Source organism: Ambystoma mexicanum, chromosome 9, assembly GCF_040938575.1.
Source record: "Ambystoma mexicanum isolate Mex_15411 chromosome 9, UKY_AmexF1_1, whole genome shotgun sequence".
In the NCBI taxonomy this organism is placed as follows: Eukaryota; Metazoa; Chordata; class Amphibia; order Caudata; family Ambystomatidae; genus Ambystoma; species Ambystoma mexicanum.
In genome coordinates, this window is record NC_090931.1 from 588,700,360 (window position 1) to 588,718,643 (window position 18,284).

General features: G+C 45.7%; 1 protein-coding gene across 2 annotated transcripts in view; it reads right to left on the minus strand.

The window, feature by feature from the left end:
- LOC138488323 (transient receptor potential cation channel subfamily V member 1-like) overlaps positions 1-18,284 on the minus strand; it is a 152,237-nt gene that overhangs the window by 85,344 nt on the left and 48,609 nt on the right. For both annotated transcript variants that reach the window (XM_069615210.1, XM_069615211.1), the window contains exon 2: positions 5,218-5,552. In XM_069615210.1, the coding sequence (XP_069471311.1) occupies positions 5,218-5,462 (245 nt within the window). In that variant the 5' untranslated portion in view covers positions 5,463-5,552. The remainder of the gene's footprint in view (positions 1-5,217; positions 5,553-18,284) is intronic.

Below are 18,284 nucleotides of genomic sequence, written 5' to 3' on the forward strand. Positions count from 1 at the left end.
ATTATATTGCCATTTCAAATGTGTATGCAAACGAGACAAACTACGCATCTATTTTGTGTTAACAGAACTGCAGGATGGAGGGCGGCCGTCTGTACTAAACTGTACTAAATGTGAAATGTAACAAATCTTCTTAAATGTATCATGTAGTACACTGATTATGGAACTGTTCACTCTACCTATACTATGCAAGAATGTGTACTATACTAACTATTCATGTGCACAAAACTATTACTTTATAATTTATATACTTATATCATTTAACTATAAAATGTACATAATTATAACAACAATGTTATTATATTGCCATTTCAAATGTGTATGCAAACGAGACAAACTACGCATCTATTTTGTGTTAACAGAACTGCAGGATGGAGGGCGGCCGTCTGTACTAAACTGTACTAAATGTGAAATGTAACAAATCTTCGTATTAAATGCATTATGCGATACGCTGATTATGGAACTGCTCCCTTTATCTATACCATGCAAGAACGTGCACTGTACTAACTATTCATATGCTCAACACATGGAACTATACTGATTTACTTTTTAATTTGTTTACTCATATAATTTAACTATAAAATCTACGTAACTATAACAACAATGTTATTATATTGCTCTGTCATCTATGTAGGTTTATTGTGTAACTAGAGTAACTAAGCAACAATACTGTGTATGTAAACGAGACAAACTACGTATCTATTTTGTGTTAACAGAACGGCAGGATGGAGGGCGACCGCCTGATTTGCATTGAGTAGTTATTGTAGAGTCTCGGTGTATAGCCGGCGGAGAAGCCTATTTTCTAGTTTTCTCCTTTTGCAGTTATTGGTTTCCATCCTGGTGATGTGGCTTCTTGTGCTGGTGGTGAGTTGTTCAGCTAGGTAGGATGGTGTGCTTTTTGTGGTTGTTTTGTGTGTGATGCGAGCTGTCTTGAAGATGAGGTTAGCTTGGGTGATTTAAAAAAGTGCCTAACTCCAGCCTCTAAGCGCAGGACCAGTACTGAGAATCAAACCAGTCATGCTCAGTGAAGTCTTGCCTCCAAGACAAGCGTGTTGCCCCTGAGCTATCCTCCTAGGATAGCTGGTTTTAGTCCTCAAGAGTGGCGTGGTATAATGGATTACCACCAATTTCCAAGATGCCACTGAGGATATCATGCACATGTGGGAGGGTAGAAGAGAACTGGGCTTGATTGACAGTTCTGAAGTGTAAGGCAAGATTAAAGGTTTGGTTCCTCAGATGAGCCAGAGCTGATACCAGAAAGCTTGGGTTTTCTTAGCGATCCGGGCCTTGAAGCAGAGGCTCCAATTGATGGTGAACCCTAGAGACTGTGAGTTTGGTGCAAGATAGAGTGGAATCTTTCGGGGTTCATGTCCCTCAACTATTTTGGATTTACGCACGTGTGTTGTAGCTCCGTAGCAGGATTCATTTTGTTTTTGAGGATCGGTTTTCCGGCGCATACCCAGCATCCAGGCCTGCACGAAAGACAGTCAGCGTTTTAGTCAGTGGATGTCGTTGAGGTTGTTGACTTGCAGGGAGAGTTGTGTTGTCAATGTATTGGTGGACCTTGATGTCCAAGATCGGCATGAGGTTTCCCCAGTGGTTCCAGGTGGGGTTTGAAGATGACAGAGAGATGGTAGAACCTTGCGGAACTTGATAGTATATGAGGCAGTGTCATGATATGCTGTAACCCATCTGCATGAGCTGCTGCCTGTCCAAGAGGTAGGAGTTGAAGCCGAGTAGAACAGGGCTCAAGTCGAGAGTCCCCCCCGCCCACTTTTTTCAGAAGTCCCCTCACTTTTTTCAGATGGAACCTTGATATGCTAATTTCTGGTGACACCACATTCAATTGGTATTTTAATGAGGACCCCCCCACTTTTTTTTTTACTTGACCCCTGGAGTAGAAGCAAGTCGCCGAACACTGTGGGTGGGAAGGAAATTGGGGAGTCACTTGTGGAGTATATGCTACTAAACTCACACTGTAGCAGCCCCAAGTATCCAACCACACTATGGGACTATTCGCTGCAACTCTAGAAACTATACTATGTAACTAAATAAACTAGCAAACTAAATGAAAAATATAATGATATTGGTCATCTACCCAATGGAAGTAGGTGAACTGTACTAACTGTGCACATTCTGTAACTGCTTTATGTACCTGTACTCCCCACACAACTGCATTATGTAACTCCAAAAGCTATATAGCTATACCAACCATCTACCTATAACACTATGTTATCTTACTATGTAACAAACCTCCTCTTCTACACTACGCAAACTATGTGACCATAAAAATTAAGCTCAACTATGCAAATATACCGACTGTATGACTGACGAGTTTCCAGGGGGGTGTGAAAGTGGAACATGACTCTATAAACAGCGACGTGTGAATGGCTTCTCTCCCCTTGCTCCACCAAACAGCTGTTTTTTTGGTTCCATCCTTCTGTCTAGAGCAGTCACGTGGAATGCCTATAACAACACTGCCCTCGCGCCCTCTCCCCTCCACGCCCTGGCCCACCCATTCTTCAAATAAAGCGAGCAGATGCCAGGCAGCTGTCCAGGCGCCCTGCAGAAGCTCTCAGCTGCCGGCTCTATTCCAGCCATGCCACGCGCAGTCTCGCCCCATAGTTCAGCCCTGACGCCTGCTGCTTTGCTGATGGCCTCTACGGGCCACGCCATGACCACAGCCACCCCCTCCCTGTCAGAAGAGGTGAGGTGGAGGGGGGGGGCGACGGGACCTACCCAGTGGATTGCCCGTATGTTGCCATTTACCGTTATGTTATTTGCTTTAGTCTGTAAGGGCTTCGTCATATGTATGGTGGGAATGTTAAAAAAAAAAAAGAAAACATGTGGTAGCTTAAAATCTCTTCTTTTAAAAAACACAACCCATTATGAGTTGGGATCACACGTAATATTGGTGGCATGGAGTACACAGACAGTGCTGTATGGTGTAACATCCCATGTCCACCCCATTCCGATATTTTTAATTGGGCGCCATTTTAGTGTCAAGCCGTATTTAAAATACGACATACCTTTTCCATTACCGCCATACTTATTCAATGAGGCCACTGGTCTTTTCCTTTTTATCAGCTACAGCTCGCTCTTTCACGACATGAATGTTTCGTTTCTTCTATTTTTCTTATTCTGACAGAAAGCAACCCCCTTCGCGGATACTCCACACCCTCCAGCATTGTAAGGAAACATTATGCGTAGGGTAACCAGAGAGTCCCGGGAAATCGCCCTCCGTCCCGGGGTCCTGGGAGTTTTTTTAATTTTATAAACCCCGTCCCGGGATTGGAAGGGTATGTGGCTACGGTCTGGGTTTTTGCAGGGACCCGATTTCTAAATCCCGAAATTAGTCCCGGCGCAACCCTTCCTGTGCGTGAATGGGGACGTGAATGCTTTTCATGCCCCTTTTTCTTCCCCGGCCGCTCTCCTCCAATGAGAGGAGTGTACCTGTGAGCACACCCGCTCTAACCCACGTAACAGGCCAGCGACATGCAAGTAGGACTGACGTTTTATGTGTGCTTACATTAGTGCTTACATTAGTCCTACTTCTATGTCTATGGCCGGCCCCGTTTTTTTTTTTTTTTTTTAATCTGGTCACCCTAGTTATGCGATGTAATAGTAATTAGTTAAAAGGCATATTCCACAAATAAATTTGTCTTTCTGCGTTCTGTTTGCGTAATTATAACAAATACAAAGCTGCAGTTTTACTAACTAGGCACTTTTCTATTTGCAACAAATCACCATTTCTCTTTTCAGTAGACCATGCCTATCCCTGCTTCACAATAGGCCAATCTCCTCCCATCTTGGCAAGTGACCACACCCCTTTCACCTTTGCAACTAAGCATGCGCTGTGGCACTTTGCTTGCAAAGCCACCAGCCAATAGCTTCAACAGAGACAGAAAGGAGTAATGAGAGGCCAATGTGAACAAGGATCATGCCCTCTGACCCTGAGATGGAGATATGCGCATATTGTGAATAAACTCTGACCCTGAAGTAGGGACACATACAGGCCATGCATCACACCCAGTGAACGAACGGGATGACCAGGAAGCAGGATCACACACATTAGTAGTGTATGAACCCTGACCCCGAAGCATGGGCACACAGACAATTATACTCTGTCCTTAAGTCAATGACAGGTCCATACAGTGTATAAGGTCTGACCCTATGGCAACCACAAATAAATGCAATGGGGCTCATTACGACCCTGCCGGTCCGGAAAGCACGGTGGCGGTAAAACCACTGCCATTGTTGTTTACGGACCGGCTGATTCAGAGTACTGCAGGCGGGAGGTGACACTCCCGCCAGGTCTGACCTGGAGGGTTTAACACCACCCGCCTGCAGGTGGACATGGACACACCGGCATTGTCATAGACAGAACCAGTGTTTCCATGGTCCCCATCCCCATGGAGTCCTATTGGTCCTATTGGACTCCATGGGAATGGGGATTTACAGAATTCCTCCTCCGGAATTACAAGGGTCATCGGGGGTTGAAATGCCCCGGTGATTCCGGCAATCACGGAGGAGGAATGGTAACAAAGGTCCGGCAGCAGCCTGCCGTTTTTTCCAGAATGGCTACCACCGGACTCATAATGAGGCCCAATGAATGACCCTGACTTTGATGCTGGAAGACACGTGTACATGTCATGAAGAGTGGCCCTCAGGCAATGATACCTATTTATTTATTTATTTAATATGTAGAAGGGGCTTATACAACAAGACAGTGTTTCAAAGCGCCACAAGGGAAGGGAACAAGGGAGCAAATAAGAACAATGGAAATAACAATGAATAAAGATAAAGAAATAGCGGTCCTACTAGGCCTTGTGACATTCGGAGCGTGCAAGTGCAGTGAAAAAAAAAGGAAAAAAGAGGTGCGTAGGGTAAGTGCTATTAGGGTCCCCTAAGGGATGCCAATTCATAATTAGGTGTGTTTTTTTTTAAATAGGAGATTTTAAAATACCACGTGTATTTTTTTTTTTTGTTGCTATTGCCACAATGATACCTACTTACCATGTATGAACTCTGACCCTGGCGTGGTGAAGCACTCATACAGATTACAAACTCTAACCCACAGCAGGCACACACACACATAGTGTATGAGCTCTGACACCGGGGCAAGGGCACAGGCAAGCAAGCAATGGATGACCTCTGACCCTTATACATGGACACAGACATACAAGCCATAACATCGCCCATACTTGGACAGACACTTACTTGTTGGCATTGGCATCATTAAAAAAGTCCAAGTTGAAGCCGATGTCTGGAGCGAAGTTGGTGCTCTCCTTTTGGAACTGGGAGTCGATGGGCACCCTGCCTTTATCAGCATGGCCCCCCTTCCTGTCCCTCGGTTGGTTTGGCCCACTGTCCTTGTCATGGGCATCCAGCCTGAAGCCATTGTTCTTTGGGGTTTCTGGCGCGTCCGAGTCGGAGTCGGAGTCTGAATCCGACGAGTGGCTCATGCTGTCCCGCGAGCTTCACTTGGGCCTGGGAAGATGGCGGCCGCAGGAAAGCCTGGAGGGTGGCTTCGGGTCTCAGGGGCGCCGTACAACCTGCAGGGGAGCAAGAGATAGAGCCGCGTGAGTCTCGCGGGGGCTGACACTTAGGAAGTACTGGGTGTGCTCTACTTCCTGCTTTCAGACACAGCTGCAGTGTGAAGCCTGTGATAAGGAAGCGAGACAGCTGAAAGTGTGGTCACGCCACATGACCTGCTGTCTCATGTGTGCCTTCCATTCATATCAGTAGGGTTTCTCCAACGGCTTTTTGGGGATAACAGCTTCCTAAGCAGCCTGTAACTAACAGCCTGCTGGGCCGCCAAAACACCTCGTATATCTGCCTAACAGGGTCGGCCTGGGGCATACAATTGTCCCGGGCACCATTAAAGAAGTGACCCACGGTTTCAAATGGCAATTCATTCATTTAGTCACAGACTGTTTAAGTAGTACCCAAGGGGGATCTTTTTGATGAAATGTGATGAAAACTGTGCATTTAAAAAAATATTAATTCAGTAACGCTGGTCAAAACTACTAGCCGCATAGTGAAGTAACTTACCAAACTGGCCCACATGGACCAAAAAAGTGGCCCATGTCGAGCAAAATAACTGGCCCATACTAGCATCTTCGTTTTTGGTTCAGGCATTGCCCTGTTGCCCTATAGGCCAGTCCGGGCCTGCTCCTTAGCCTCTTCCAGCATTGCTCTGGCCAGGCTCGGACTGGCCTATAGGGCAATAGGCCAATGCCCGAACCAAAAACACAATATGTTGGTGTGGGCCCGTTTTTTGTTGTTAAAGTGGGCCACTTTTTTCGGACCATGCGGGCCAGTTTCATGGGTGACTTCACTAGTTTCGATGCACAATTTGTATCCTATTTTATCAAAAAACTTTCCCTTGGGGACTACTCAAACAGTCTGTCTCGAAAGGAATGAATGGTCATTTCCAACGGTGGGCCGCTTTTTCATTGGTGCCCGAGACAATTTTATGCCCCAGTCCGACCATGGCTCACCTTTAACTGCACAACTGTATTGGCACAATGACCTTTTTTAACGTACAATACCATCTTTGGCTTTTAGCGCGCTGTCCCCAGAAGTTGCCTCTCCTTCTGTTATGTAAGCTACACAAAATACTGCCCATCAGCAACTCCAACCCCTTCGAGCATCATACTCTGATCGAATTTCCAACATATGCAATGGCCAACTCTTTTTCATCATTTATGCCCTTAAGGTGAATGTGTGCATGTCTAAAGATCCACTTTCACTTAGCATGCAGATACATCAAATACTCTGTCTTTTTAAAAAAAGATTTCTCTATTAGAATTTGAGTCCTGAAGGCACAGGAGGATAACGTGATCTGTACAAGATTGCACAGACATAAAATATCTTATCATTTTCATACCTTAACGTAAGAATTCTGATACTAAGCTCTCATCGCCTTATTGACCACTCTCTTGGTCATCACTTCTTGATGTGACATAGTGAATATGTTAAAGGTGCTCTTGGTACAAGATTAACCACTTAGTGCAGTGTTTATTTTGCCATATGCCGTTCATGTGTAAACAAACAGATTCATAAAGGTCATTGTGACACGTTAATGCCCACTGAACACATTAACAGTCTCTGAAAAATACAAATTCGACAATTTTGTTTGGAGAATGTACTTAATGAGGCTGCAGGCGATCCTAACCTTGGTATAATGGTCTTTACACAAAAGGCACTTCAGAGACAAGCATGTTTACGTGACGTTAAGTGCACACTGATGATTGCTAACACGATTAACCAATAGCATTGCAATGTTTTAAATTAGGATCTTTAATGCTGCGTTTTAAGGCCAATGCCTCCCCGTTGTGCCCCCCTTACCCCGCCCGCGTTTGGGGCAGTGCCACACATCAAGCAGCACATTTCGAAATCATGTTTGTTCCGAACACAGACTTACTGCGGAAGTCTCTTACGCCACATCACAACTTCCATGACTAAAGCTTATATAATTAGCACTTTACAGGACGTAAATGTAATCTCTCGTCTCATGGCATATGTTTTCTCATTCATCTATCTATGCCCTGGGGGACACCATAATCCAATCCAGAACTGTCATTTCATTTAACAAGCAAATGCATCATGGGTGTTGTAGTCCTTGAGTGTTTCAATTGCTCAAATTGTGTATTAATCTGCAAGATTACAATGGTGTGTCACATGGAAACATGGTGACCCCCATTACACAGAGCAATCTAGTAAGTGTAAGCCGTACCCTGTGGGGAAGGTGGAACTAGTGATGGCGAGGAGAGCGCCATATATCCAGGGAGATGGGCATGGGAGTTGCATGGTGGGGGTTCAGATCCTTTGCGCCTTTGCAATTCTGTGGGAAGGATTGCACTCAGCACACAGCTCTATGTCTGCAAATACAGTGGCTCATTAACCTTCTTCAGTGCATGGGCGGGGCTTGGTTCTTTCAGCCTCCTGCCACATGCTGTGGCATAAGACCTTAAGTACCAGCATGCCACCTTTCCTCTTTTCCCTCCTGTGCCCTGTGGAGATACTGGCTCCTACTTATGCATTTGCGGTATTTTAAGGAAACTAAGCTCACAGTCCTAGTTTAAAGAAAATTGCAAAACAACTTATTCTTGAGCTTTTTAGCCGAATCGCAATGCATTCTGGAACTTGTGGTCAGATATCCTCTTACCTGAAATATAGGACCAGTTAGCTGTCTAGTAAAGCACAATCTGTTAACCAATAGCATTTATCAAATTACACACTTTGTTGCACATTACTTTTCTTATGTATTGGTAATGTAATTAATGCAATTAAAGAAAAACGATTGCAACCAAGTAATCCCCTTATGGCCTAAGGGAGTGTATGTTTGTCCTGAATTCCATTAAGGAATCATTGTAGCCTCGTCCACTCCCGCAGTTAAGTTTAAACCAGGTGTGGAAAGAACAGAAGGACAGGCAGCCAGCTTTCCCCACACCGAGCTCCTTGTGTAGCAGGATACAATGGGCTCTATCACAGCCGTGGCGGATCTAACCTATCGCCCTGGTTCTTCAATTGCTTCATGGCCGCCCTGGCCCGAAGGATAGCCACTTTCACCTCCAACTTTCATTTTTATGCGGATGACACACTGTTTGCTTTCAGGCTACCCTGAGCCTCTTCCTCCTCCTCGCTCATTCCTGACTGGCTGGCCGCAATCCTGTCCTGGTGAGCTGCAAACGACCTCTGCCTCAATGCCAGTAAGACACAGATTGTCCTCATCGAGACCCCTGCTCACGCGTTCCCTGGGCCCTGCGCCTCCTCCTACCAATGAGGCAAAAAACATGAGGGTCATCTTTGACTCTTCTCTCTCCCCTTCTCTTCCCACATCTCAGACATTTCTAAAAAGTTCCACTACCAACTGCACCTTCTCAGAGGTATTCTACCTTTTCTCACTTTCCCCCAGAGGCTCACCATCTGCAGAGCTCTAGTCCTCTCTAGGCTGGACTACTGCAACAGCCTCTTTCTCAAGCTCCCTGCTTCTACTCTCCGTCCTCTTCAACTTATCCAGAGCACAACGGCGAGACTTATGCTTGGCCTCAAGCCCAGGGACCGCATCTCTCCGGCACAAGACTCTATTGAGATTTTTGGCGCTATTACGATGGGTGGTTATAGCGCCAGCGGTAATTGCACCAAAAACGTCAGAAAACAGGCATAAAGCTGGATTTTTACCTCAAGCAAAAAGCTGGAGGTAAAACTCACATTTTCCCCCAGACTCATGATTGGGAGGGGCATTAAATGTGGTGATAATAGCATTACGCCGCTTCCGCCCAACTCATGATGAGGCCAATATGTCAGGTCTCTGCGATGCATCCCATCTGACCCGCTGTGCCCCTACATGTCTAATTTGGAAGGTACACCAATCTGAATGGCATTATTAACAGCACAATCTTGCGTTATTTTTCTGTAAATGCATTATAAGGGGATTGGATCATCGATCAGGACACATCCCTTACTTTCAAGGGGGGGGGGTGGTATCATCTGCACTAATCATTATTTAATTACACCCACTGTTTAAAAATAGGCATGAGGCTCACAGAAGCTTTAATACAAACCAAAAGTAAGAATACTGGCATTCTCCACCAAATTAGCCTCTACTTGGGCTGACCTCAACAAGAGATGTCTTGGGTTCTTTAATACGGAAAGGTTGAAAAGGCTTTTAACCGAGTCGCCTGGTCTACGGCCAAGTGAGGACATATCGATCATGCTGACAAAAGAGATGCCTTTGGCAGCTTATTCAATGGGGACACAAAGTTTCCATCTGGAACAGTGCTCCTCCCAGATGCTGCTCCCCTCAATACATGGTTCCTCTGATATTTGTTCTAATTATACTCCTTCTGTTATGCCTCGTCCAATTTTCACTCATTGGTCTTGTCATAGGCATTCCCATTTTTTCAGCTCCACGTAACTTTTCTAATCTAGTATATCCATCTCCTGACTCTCAATTCTCCTGCACTAATGTTGCACTTTGGAACGCTCAGTCTCTCTCCAAAAAATCTCACTCTATCCTTGATATGTTCATGTGTATCACTGAGACTTGGCTTTCTTCTTTTAACTCTGCTATCTCTGCATCTCTGTTTACATCCGATACGGCCTTTACACACACACACACCTCGTCTTTCGGGTCGTGGTGGAGGCACTGGCATTCTCTATCAGCCACCCTCCATGATTTGCTCCATTTCTCACTCTTTTCCTACTTTTGCTTCTTTCGAATACTCCTGTTCTACTTTCTATAAGTCCTATGAGGTGACTTTTCTTTTAATCTATCGTCCTCCTGGTCCTCTTCCCACCTTCTGTGATGACATTGATTCTCTACTTAGTATTGTTTTACCCCACTCAACTTACTTTATCCGGGGCTCAGACCGAGGGTACACGTGGGTGGATGGAATCACCCCACTTTTTTTCAGAAGGCACCTTGATATGCTAATTTCTGGTGGTGCCACATTCGATTGGTATGTTAATGAGTCCCCCACTTTTCTTTTTAGGACTTGACCTCTGACTTTATATTCTTGGATGATTTTAATCTTCATCTTTCCTCTACTCATGCTTCTACTCCATTCCTAGATATTATTGATTCCAATCACCTCTTGCTACTCCCTCATCTCATATTTTTAGCTCCTGCCTGGATCTTATTTTCACTTCCTCTTTGTCCACTTCTGAGGTCTGTGTTTATTCTGTCTATTCTTTAGACCATCACCTGCTTTTATTCTCAATGTCCTCCCCTGTTTCAACTACTTATTCTTCTCCTTCCATTTCCACCCCCTCTTTTCTTTGTTGTGATGTCCATGCTTTTAACACTCCTCTTTTTGTATTTTCTTTTATCTCTACTCTCCCATCTCCTCTTGCTTTTCTTGCCCTTTCAATGGACAAAGATGCCTTGGTCCTCTCTACTTCTCTTTCATCGCCCCTTGACGCGTTATATCCTCTCTCAACATTGTCTCCCTCTCGCAAGCCTTCTCAGCCTTGGATCACCTCTCGACTTCACTCGATGAGGAGAGTCCTCCGCCGTCTTGAGCAGCGTTGGCATAAGTCTCGCTATGATGCTGAATGTGCCTCATTTTCTTCCGATCATACTCTCTATAATGACCCACTCCTCTCTTGTAAGCAATGCTATTGACCTTTTACATTCTCAATCGTCTCATCCTCGACATCTTTTTCAATCTCTCGTCTCTTGATGCCTCCGTCTCTTGACTACTCTCTTCAGTCGATGCTTATTGCTTCCAACTTTTCTAATGTCTTCCCTTCTAAAGTTGACTCTCTTCGAGCGGCTAGTTCTCTTACTTCCTCTTCTTCTTCTCACTTTTCTCTTCCTCCCTCTTCTACCAAGACTAATTCATCCTTTTCCGCCTCTCTAACACTGTCACCTCTTTACTCATCTTTACTAAAGATCCTGTTTCTTCCGCTCTTATTCAAAAAATCTACCCTTCTCTCTACCTTCCCTCTCTTATTTAAACATGCTATTATCCTTCCTATCGTGAAAAACCTTCTTAGACCCATCTCTACTCTGTAATTTCCATCCTATTCTCTGGCTGTCTCTTTTACTCTGTTCCTCTCTTTTTCTCTCTTTTTCGATCTGCTCTCTGCATATGTACCGTAATATACAGATGTTACAAATATCCAAATAGAGCGTCATCACTGCAGCAAAAAGTCTGAGTGAGAAAAGCAGAAACATTGATGGCAGGTGGAAAGTGCCACATTGGAAACATTCAGTATTTACAAAATGGAGCTGGGCAGGGCCGTGCAAATGGCCGCCATGCCGGAGACGGGAGAGCTGACGGTGCCTGCAAGGACCAAAACGAGCTGCTCGAGTGAGTGCATAGAAAGAATGATGCGCAGACGATGCAGAGTGATTAACCTGAAGGATTGACAGGAACTGCAATTATGATGTTTGCTACTCTCAGAGATGGAGGCATCAATAATGCAGGCCTGAGGGGTAAGTGTGTCTTGTGGTTTGACCCGAGTTGCAGCTGCGTGAGCACAACTATTAACGGCACCTGTGCTGGAGCACAGAGCACATGTGGAAACACTACTGTCCCTGCCCCCTACTCCCCACCCCGTGTGAAACTGTACTAAACGCAAAAGCTGCTGAGTGCTATAGAAAGATGGCGCTGGTTTTAGACTAGGAGGCAGCTTGTTGGGTTTCACTCACACAGTGGGGATGAGCTAGAGGGTTGCAGATGGCTCCATGACATGGGCACACAAAGTAATAGTCCTGGCCTATGGTTCATTGGAAAGTGACACAGCAGTGCACCTTCAAGAATGCATCCTATGGCTGAAAGAAAGCCCCGGAAAATAAAATGAGAGCCACTGTTTACTGGGGCACACGCAACACTAAACTCCTACTGCGGGGACAAATCAAGGCCTGGGACCGACTTTGCTTCTCCCTAACACTACTGAATGTTCTCTCATACTCCTCGTTTGCCTGACAGTCAAAAGTGCTTCGAAGCCATAAACAATGGAAGGAGGCGCTATACAAATACAAGGTAACATAACATCGGCACAGATGCAATCCACCAAAACCCAAACCTATGTGCCACAGGTCTGATTTCTGCAGACTTTAAACCCTCATAAACATGTACATTGTTAGATTGCCTTCAGGAAACACAGAACAAAGCCAATTTTGCAAACACAGTTACACTCCAACTGAGTTGCAGTTGGTCTGCATATTGTGCAATTTGCAAAGACGATTTAAAAAGCATTTGTGTGTTTACTGCTGGTATTTATTTTACGCAGGACAGCGCAAAAGTCCCTGGTCCGCTAAGTAGCAGCCCCTGATTGTGCAGACCATTGCCAGCATGTGACTGGACGAAGAGAGATGCTCACCCAGCTAAATACTACAATGTAGAGGTCAACCTGCAAAGTGTGTGCAGATCCCAGGTGGCCGCCTCCTTTGCCATTTCCACTGGTAAATTAATGGGCCTCGTTACTAGGTAGCTGGTGATTTCAGAGGAATTACTGCCAAACTCTTTTACCTCCACTTGTAATCACAAAAATCCACCCAATCACAAGTGGCAGGACATCGGTGTTAATCCCCATTTTCAGACCCATCGGTAATTGTAATTGGTTATTTATAACGCGCTTAATACCCTGAGGTTTCTAAGCCTGGACCCGGGGATCGAACCTGTGTTGCTCCACATCGTATTGCTTCCAAGACAAGCGCGTTGCCCCTGCGGTAGATGACATACCTAGAGCCAAACGCTGGAGGTGTCTCCTCTGCATTACATCCAAACATGTGGTATGGCAGTGCAGTAAAAGTGGTGGTAATTCCGTTCACTGTCACGCTCATAATGAGGCTCAACTGGCTGGCAGACAGCAGGTGGAGAACGACTGTGGGAGCCTAACGTTGACTGTTTATTTGCAATGCTGAGGCATCAATTGAGTGAAGAAAAACTCACAACTCTTCTTGACCACCAGCCCCTGCATCCCTTCCTCCCTCCACGCGTACAGGAAAGTGTGGTGATTAGTCCACATTGGCTCCACACCACTGGTTCCTATGTCCCTGCCTATGGACCGAGACAAACCTGGTTACCAGAGGCGTTGCTAAGGGGGGGCTGAGGGGGCTATATCTGAGGGACTACAACCAAAAGGCTATAGCTAGCCCCGAATCCTGCCAGTCCAACATTAGCTTAGCCCCTGATCTCTTTTAGACCTAGCAACACACCTGCTGGTTACCCTAGGAACATGAAGCTAACGTTGCCTACCAGCACACCATTTTGACAAGTGGGAAAGGCGGGACAAAGAACTCTACTCTTTTGGTCCCATCACCAATCACTAGATCAAAACTATTTAAGGCTATGCCTCCTGTCACCAATACGATGTCTCAGTGGGTGAAATGTCTGCTGCGGACAATGGTAAACTTCAGGTTGTAGGTCTGGCACATAGCATGACCAGTTTTTGCACTGTATGCCCAATGAGAGGGGTTTCAAGCCAGTTGAGGATACAGCGGCAGACCTTTGGAAGAAATGGATGTGGATTCTGGTCCTGGCCCAGATTGCCTGGCCAATGCCTGACCAACGCTGTGCTTTACCCTACGGGCATTGCCCTGATGGGCAAAAGTCCCAGCAGTCCCTGTTGAGTGAAACATCTCAGCAAGCAAGAGTGAGGTCTAAGATGGGTCTCAGCCTGCCAACCCACGTACAAGGGTGGGTGAAATGAGCACCTGTGGGTTTCATATACTGGGGAGTTCTTTCTCTGAACCAAAACATTGGTGTCTCTCGGAAATTTTAGGACTTCATTTAGGATAAAGCGTGGAGTCCCTAGTCATCCCCATCTCCTTCTCTTCCATTCTCCAGCTCTTGTTGCACACAGTGCACAATGCATTTGAGGGAGAGACTGTGAGGGAGAGAGAGGAAGAGTCAGAGGGATACAGAGCGTGGCAGACAGTGGCGACGCGAGAGAGTAAAACTGGGGTCTATCTGCAGGGGTCAGTGCTAGGGGCATGGGTGACCATGTGGGGCCTTTTCATGCCTTGCTATACCGTTTCATGCTGTGTAAGGCCTTGCATGTCTTATGCCTTTTCATGCCTTCCTATGCCATGCTATGCCTGGCTAGAAGTGGTTTCTTGAAACTGGGATCTATCTGCGGATGCCAGTGCTAGGAGCATGGGTAGGTGACCATGCGGGGCCTTTTCATGCCTTGCTAGACTTTTCATGCTTTGTACGGCCTTGTATGTCTTGTGCCTTTTCATGCCTTCCTATGCCATGTTATGCCTGGCTAGATGTGGTTTCTTCATTTTTTGGGCCACCACTAATCTGCTCACCATTCTTCTCATTGTGCACAATTACACAATGCAACACACATGTCTCCCATTCATTAATCACACACAGCCCTCTAGCAACCCTCGACCCGTCCTCACTCTCAGAGCAGAACTCGTTAGTAGCAAAATAAGCAGGATATCCGCACCTGATGCTCCCTACTGGATGTGTATACCTCAAGTTCCCTCACCACAACTCACTTAGCGACATACCAGCACACAGCAGATAGATTCTTACGCTGTGCAATCATCAACACCTTACATTTTAAACCTTGCCTCTCTTCCTAATAACTTCCCTTATCCTTCTCCTAGAGGACCTAGCGCCATGAAGCTGTCAAAGTGGTAAAACTTGTGCTATACGGGGCCACTTCACATTGCCTTACATCCTCCTGATAAGGTTATAGCCACTGAGTTGTATAATAACAATTGCTGGAGATTTATGTGGTTTTTTCCGTGCAGCGTGCGTAATACGGAGTGCAAAAATACCTAGTGCAAAAACACGGACAAAAAGTGTCGAGCACAATAGTGTCGCCTGTCCAAACATTGCTTCAAAAAATATCCCTGATGTAAATTGCAACTTGGTGCTCCCTAAATAGCAATAAAACAACCTTCTTTCTGCTCTCCCCAATGCTCATGAACTATCCTGTTGTCCCAAGTCAATACCCCACAACATAGCCAACCCACTGCCAACCCCTTCAGAGGCAGACACTCTCTGTACCGCAGTCAGAGTTCCCCCTTTTACCTCCAGATAACCCACCCTCTGGCCCCCACCCACTCTACTTTTTCATTCTGCATATTGTACTTCAATTTAATTACCTCTTCATTTGTGTACAAAATCGGACTCATTACGAGTTTGGCGGTAATTGGGCAGTGAATTCACAGAATTACCACCAAAATCGATTACTGTTACTGCCCCTCAGTACCGTGGACTTACCACAGAAATCCGAGTGGTGACACAGTGGTGTCAGTGCCCATTTTTGAAGTCCCTATGGCTGCACAGTGAATCTTTCAGACGTACCACCAGCGGTAATTCTGCTGCGGTAATTCCGATGATTTATGGAGCTAAATTGGATGATTTACTGCCGGTTTCATGCTGTGGTATGTCCTCCGCTTTACCGCTGAAAATCCTCATGTGGCAGTACGATAATATGGCTGTAATGGAATTACCACCACTTTACTGCCACGTTTTACCACACTGCCGCACTCGTAATGTGGCCTATGTTTCCAGACGATACTATCCCTGGATTTCTATAGTTCTATGTTCACTGTCCGAATGCTTCCCAGTTGGAGCATTTGAAACGGCCAAGCACAGGACTACTAGAAAAAGACAGACCACCTCGGAACCGAAAACAAAGAACGTGCCCGTCCCTTGTAGATAATCTAGCAGACGTCATGCTGGCGAAACCAACCAGCCTGAAGCTGCGTCACCGCCCGGCTTTGCACGTCCTGTTGCTCTGCGTCGGAGCCGTGGCAGCGCGCGCCCGTCTGCAGCCCGGAGGCCTCCCCAATCTGCTGATGGGAACACTTGTAATTACAGAAGTCAATTCTCTTTAGCGACAGACTGATGATGGTCCACTTTCCTCGGCTACAAATTAGCCCTGCCTGTCCGAGGCAAATGACGCCCTCTCCATCTCTGTCCTCCTAGCTCTGGCTCTTTTCAGATCGCAAGCAGACGGTGGCTGGCGTGGTGCAAACGGGAAGAATGCCATTGGCAGGCTGGTAGGGCGGGGGTAGAGTCAGTCAGTGTCCAAATGACAAATGACCTAATTCTGAGTCCGCCACTCTGGTAAAAAAGTGCTGGTATTCGTGAATACTGGAACTTTACCCGACCGGCCGACTACAGGTTTGCCGGTGGGGCACCTGGGTTACATCCAGCTAGGACCTGGAGGTAAGGCACTCATTACTGGCACCGGCATCGCCAGCACCCGTAAACGATAACAACATTTGCAAGCATACTGGCGGCTCTACCGCCAGGATACCGGCAGGGCCAGAATGCGAATGACCACCTAATACGTCTATGGGGGTCATTATGAGTTTGCTGGTATCCCGCCTGTAATTCCGGCGGGATACCAGCCAACTGACCTTACCGTTACCAGCGCCTGATATCCTGGTATTTCCGGGATATTCCAGGTGTCGGCAACAGAGGGAAATGTTAGGTTATTAACTATGTTATGCAATGTTTTCGTACCAAAGAGATCAATCCTTGTGTCCAAAGGTGCATGGGATCCTGTGCGGAGAAGCTATAAAGTGAAGGGTTGCTGGCACAGGCAACTGGTGTGTTGGGGTTTGCCCCTCCAGTTATACTATGTTGTGCCATGCTATGTGAATCATTCTTAGGTCATGCAATATAAAAGCAATTACCAATTATCAACGGTTTTACCAATTAAAGAACCCTTTCGCTCCTACACAAATAGGGTGCCTCTCATTTAACACCTCCTTGTCTTTGGCCGATGAAACTGACACCATCTTTTGCTTATAATTTTGGATCAAAGAGATCGGTCCAAAAGCGTGATGTAGTCTGTGAATGGGTTGGTCATATGGTGGGGGCAGTGCTGGGAGTAGGGCACTGCCGTGCTGGAGGTTGCCCCTCTTTTTTTGCTGTGCTATGCTATGTAATGCAATCTTATGGCATGTTACATTATGGAATGCCATGTGTGCCACAAAATGCCTTATAAACTCATGTTATGCCAGGTTATGCTGTGTCATGTAATGCCAAGTCATGCTATGTTATATAATGCTATGTTATTTTACATCATGTTACAGATGTTGGGGTATGTTATGCTGTTGTATCTTATATTTTCTATGGTATGATATGGTTTATAATAGACAAAGTCCAATGAACATTTTGAGAGTCAATTTTAACCGGTTTACCATGAACTGACCGCAAAAAAAATACCTAATGGGAAATAACTGCATTATTTTGGGTCACATTCTTTTTTTAGTAATGTGGTGGGGTGACCACCGATCCCCCCCACTTCCCCTACCTTCACCAATACCTTTACCCCACCCCACATCTATATGTTATTCAACCAAATAAATGCGGTCATTTCTCATTAGGTATTTTTGGATTCGATTATTTCTACGGATACCCTTTTAACCATAAGGCCTGGAAAGTGAAACAGCTTCTTATGTTGTTATTGTAACATGCAAGATAGCAGAAGGTATAGTAAATATGCTGTTGGTGTCAAAGTTGTTTTAACAAATGTAGGATGAAGGGTAGTTATGATGTGAAAGGGGTTAGATACTTGTGTCTGTGACTTACTGGACACAGATTACAGCTGTTGTCACTCTTGTTTTCTGGTCCTGAATATGGGCAGTGGTGGCCATTTTTATGGAACCCACAAATTGGATTCCCTCTTACTGCTTCTGTAACAGCTGCAGACATGAACTGAGAGATTTGACTAAACTTGGCAAAGTAAACGAGTGGTGCCCTCATTATTAGAAATGTGCAGGGCCGGTGCAATCACTGGGCAAATGCGGCAACTGCCTAGGGCGCTGGCCACCATAGGGGATCAAA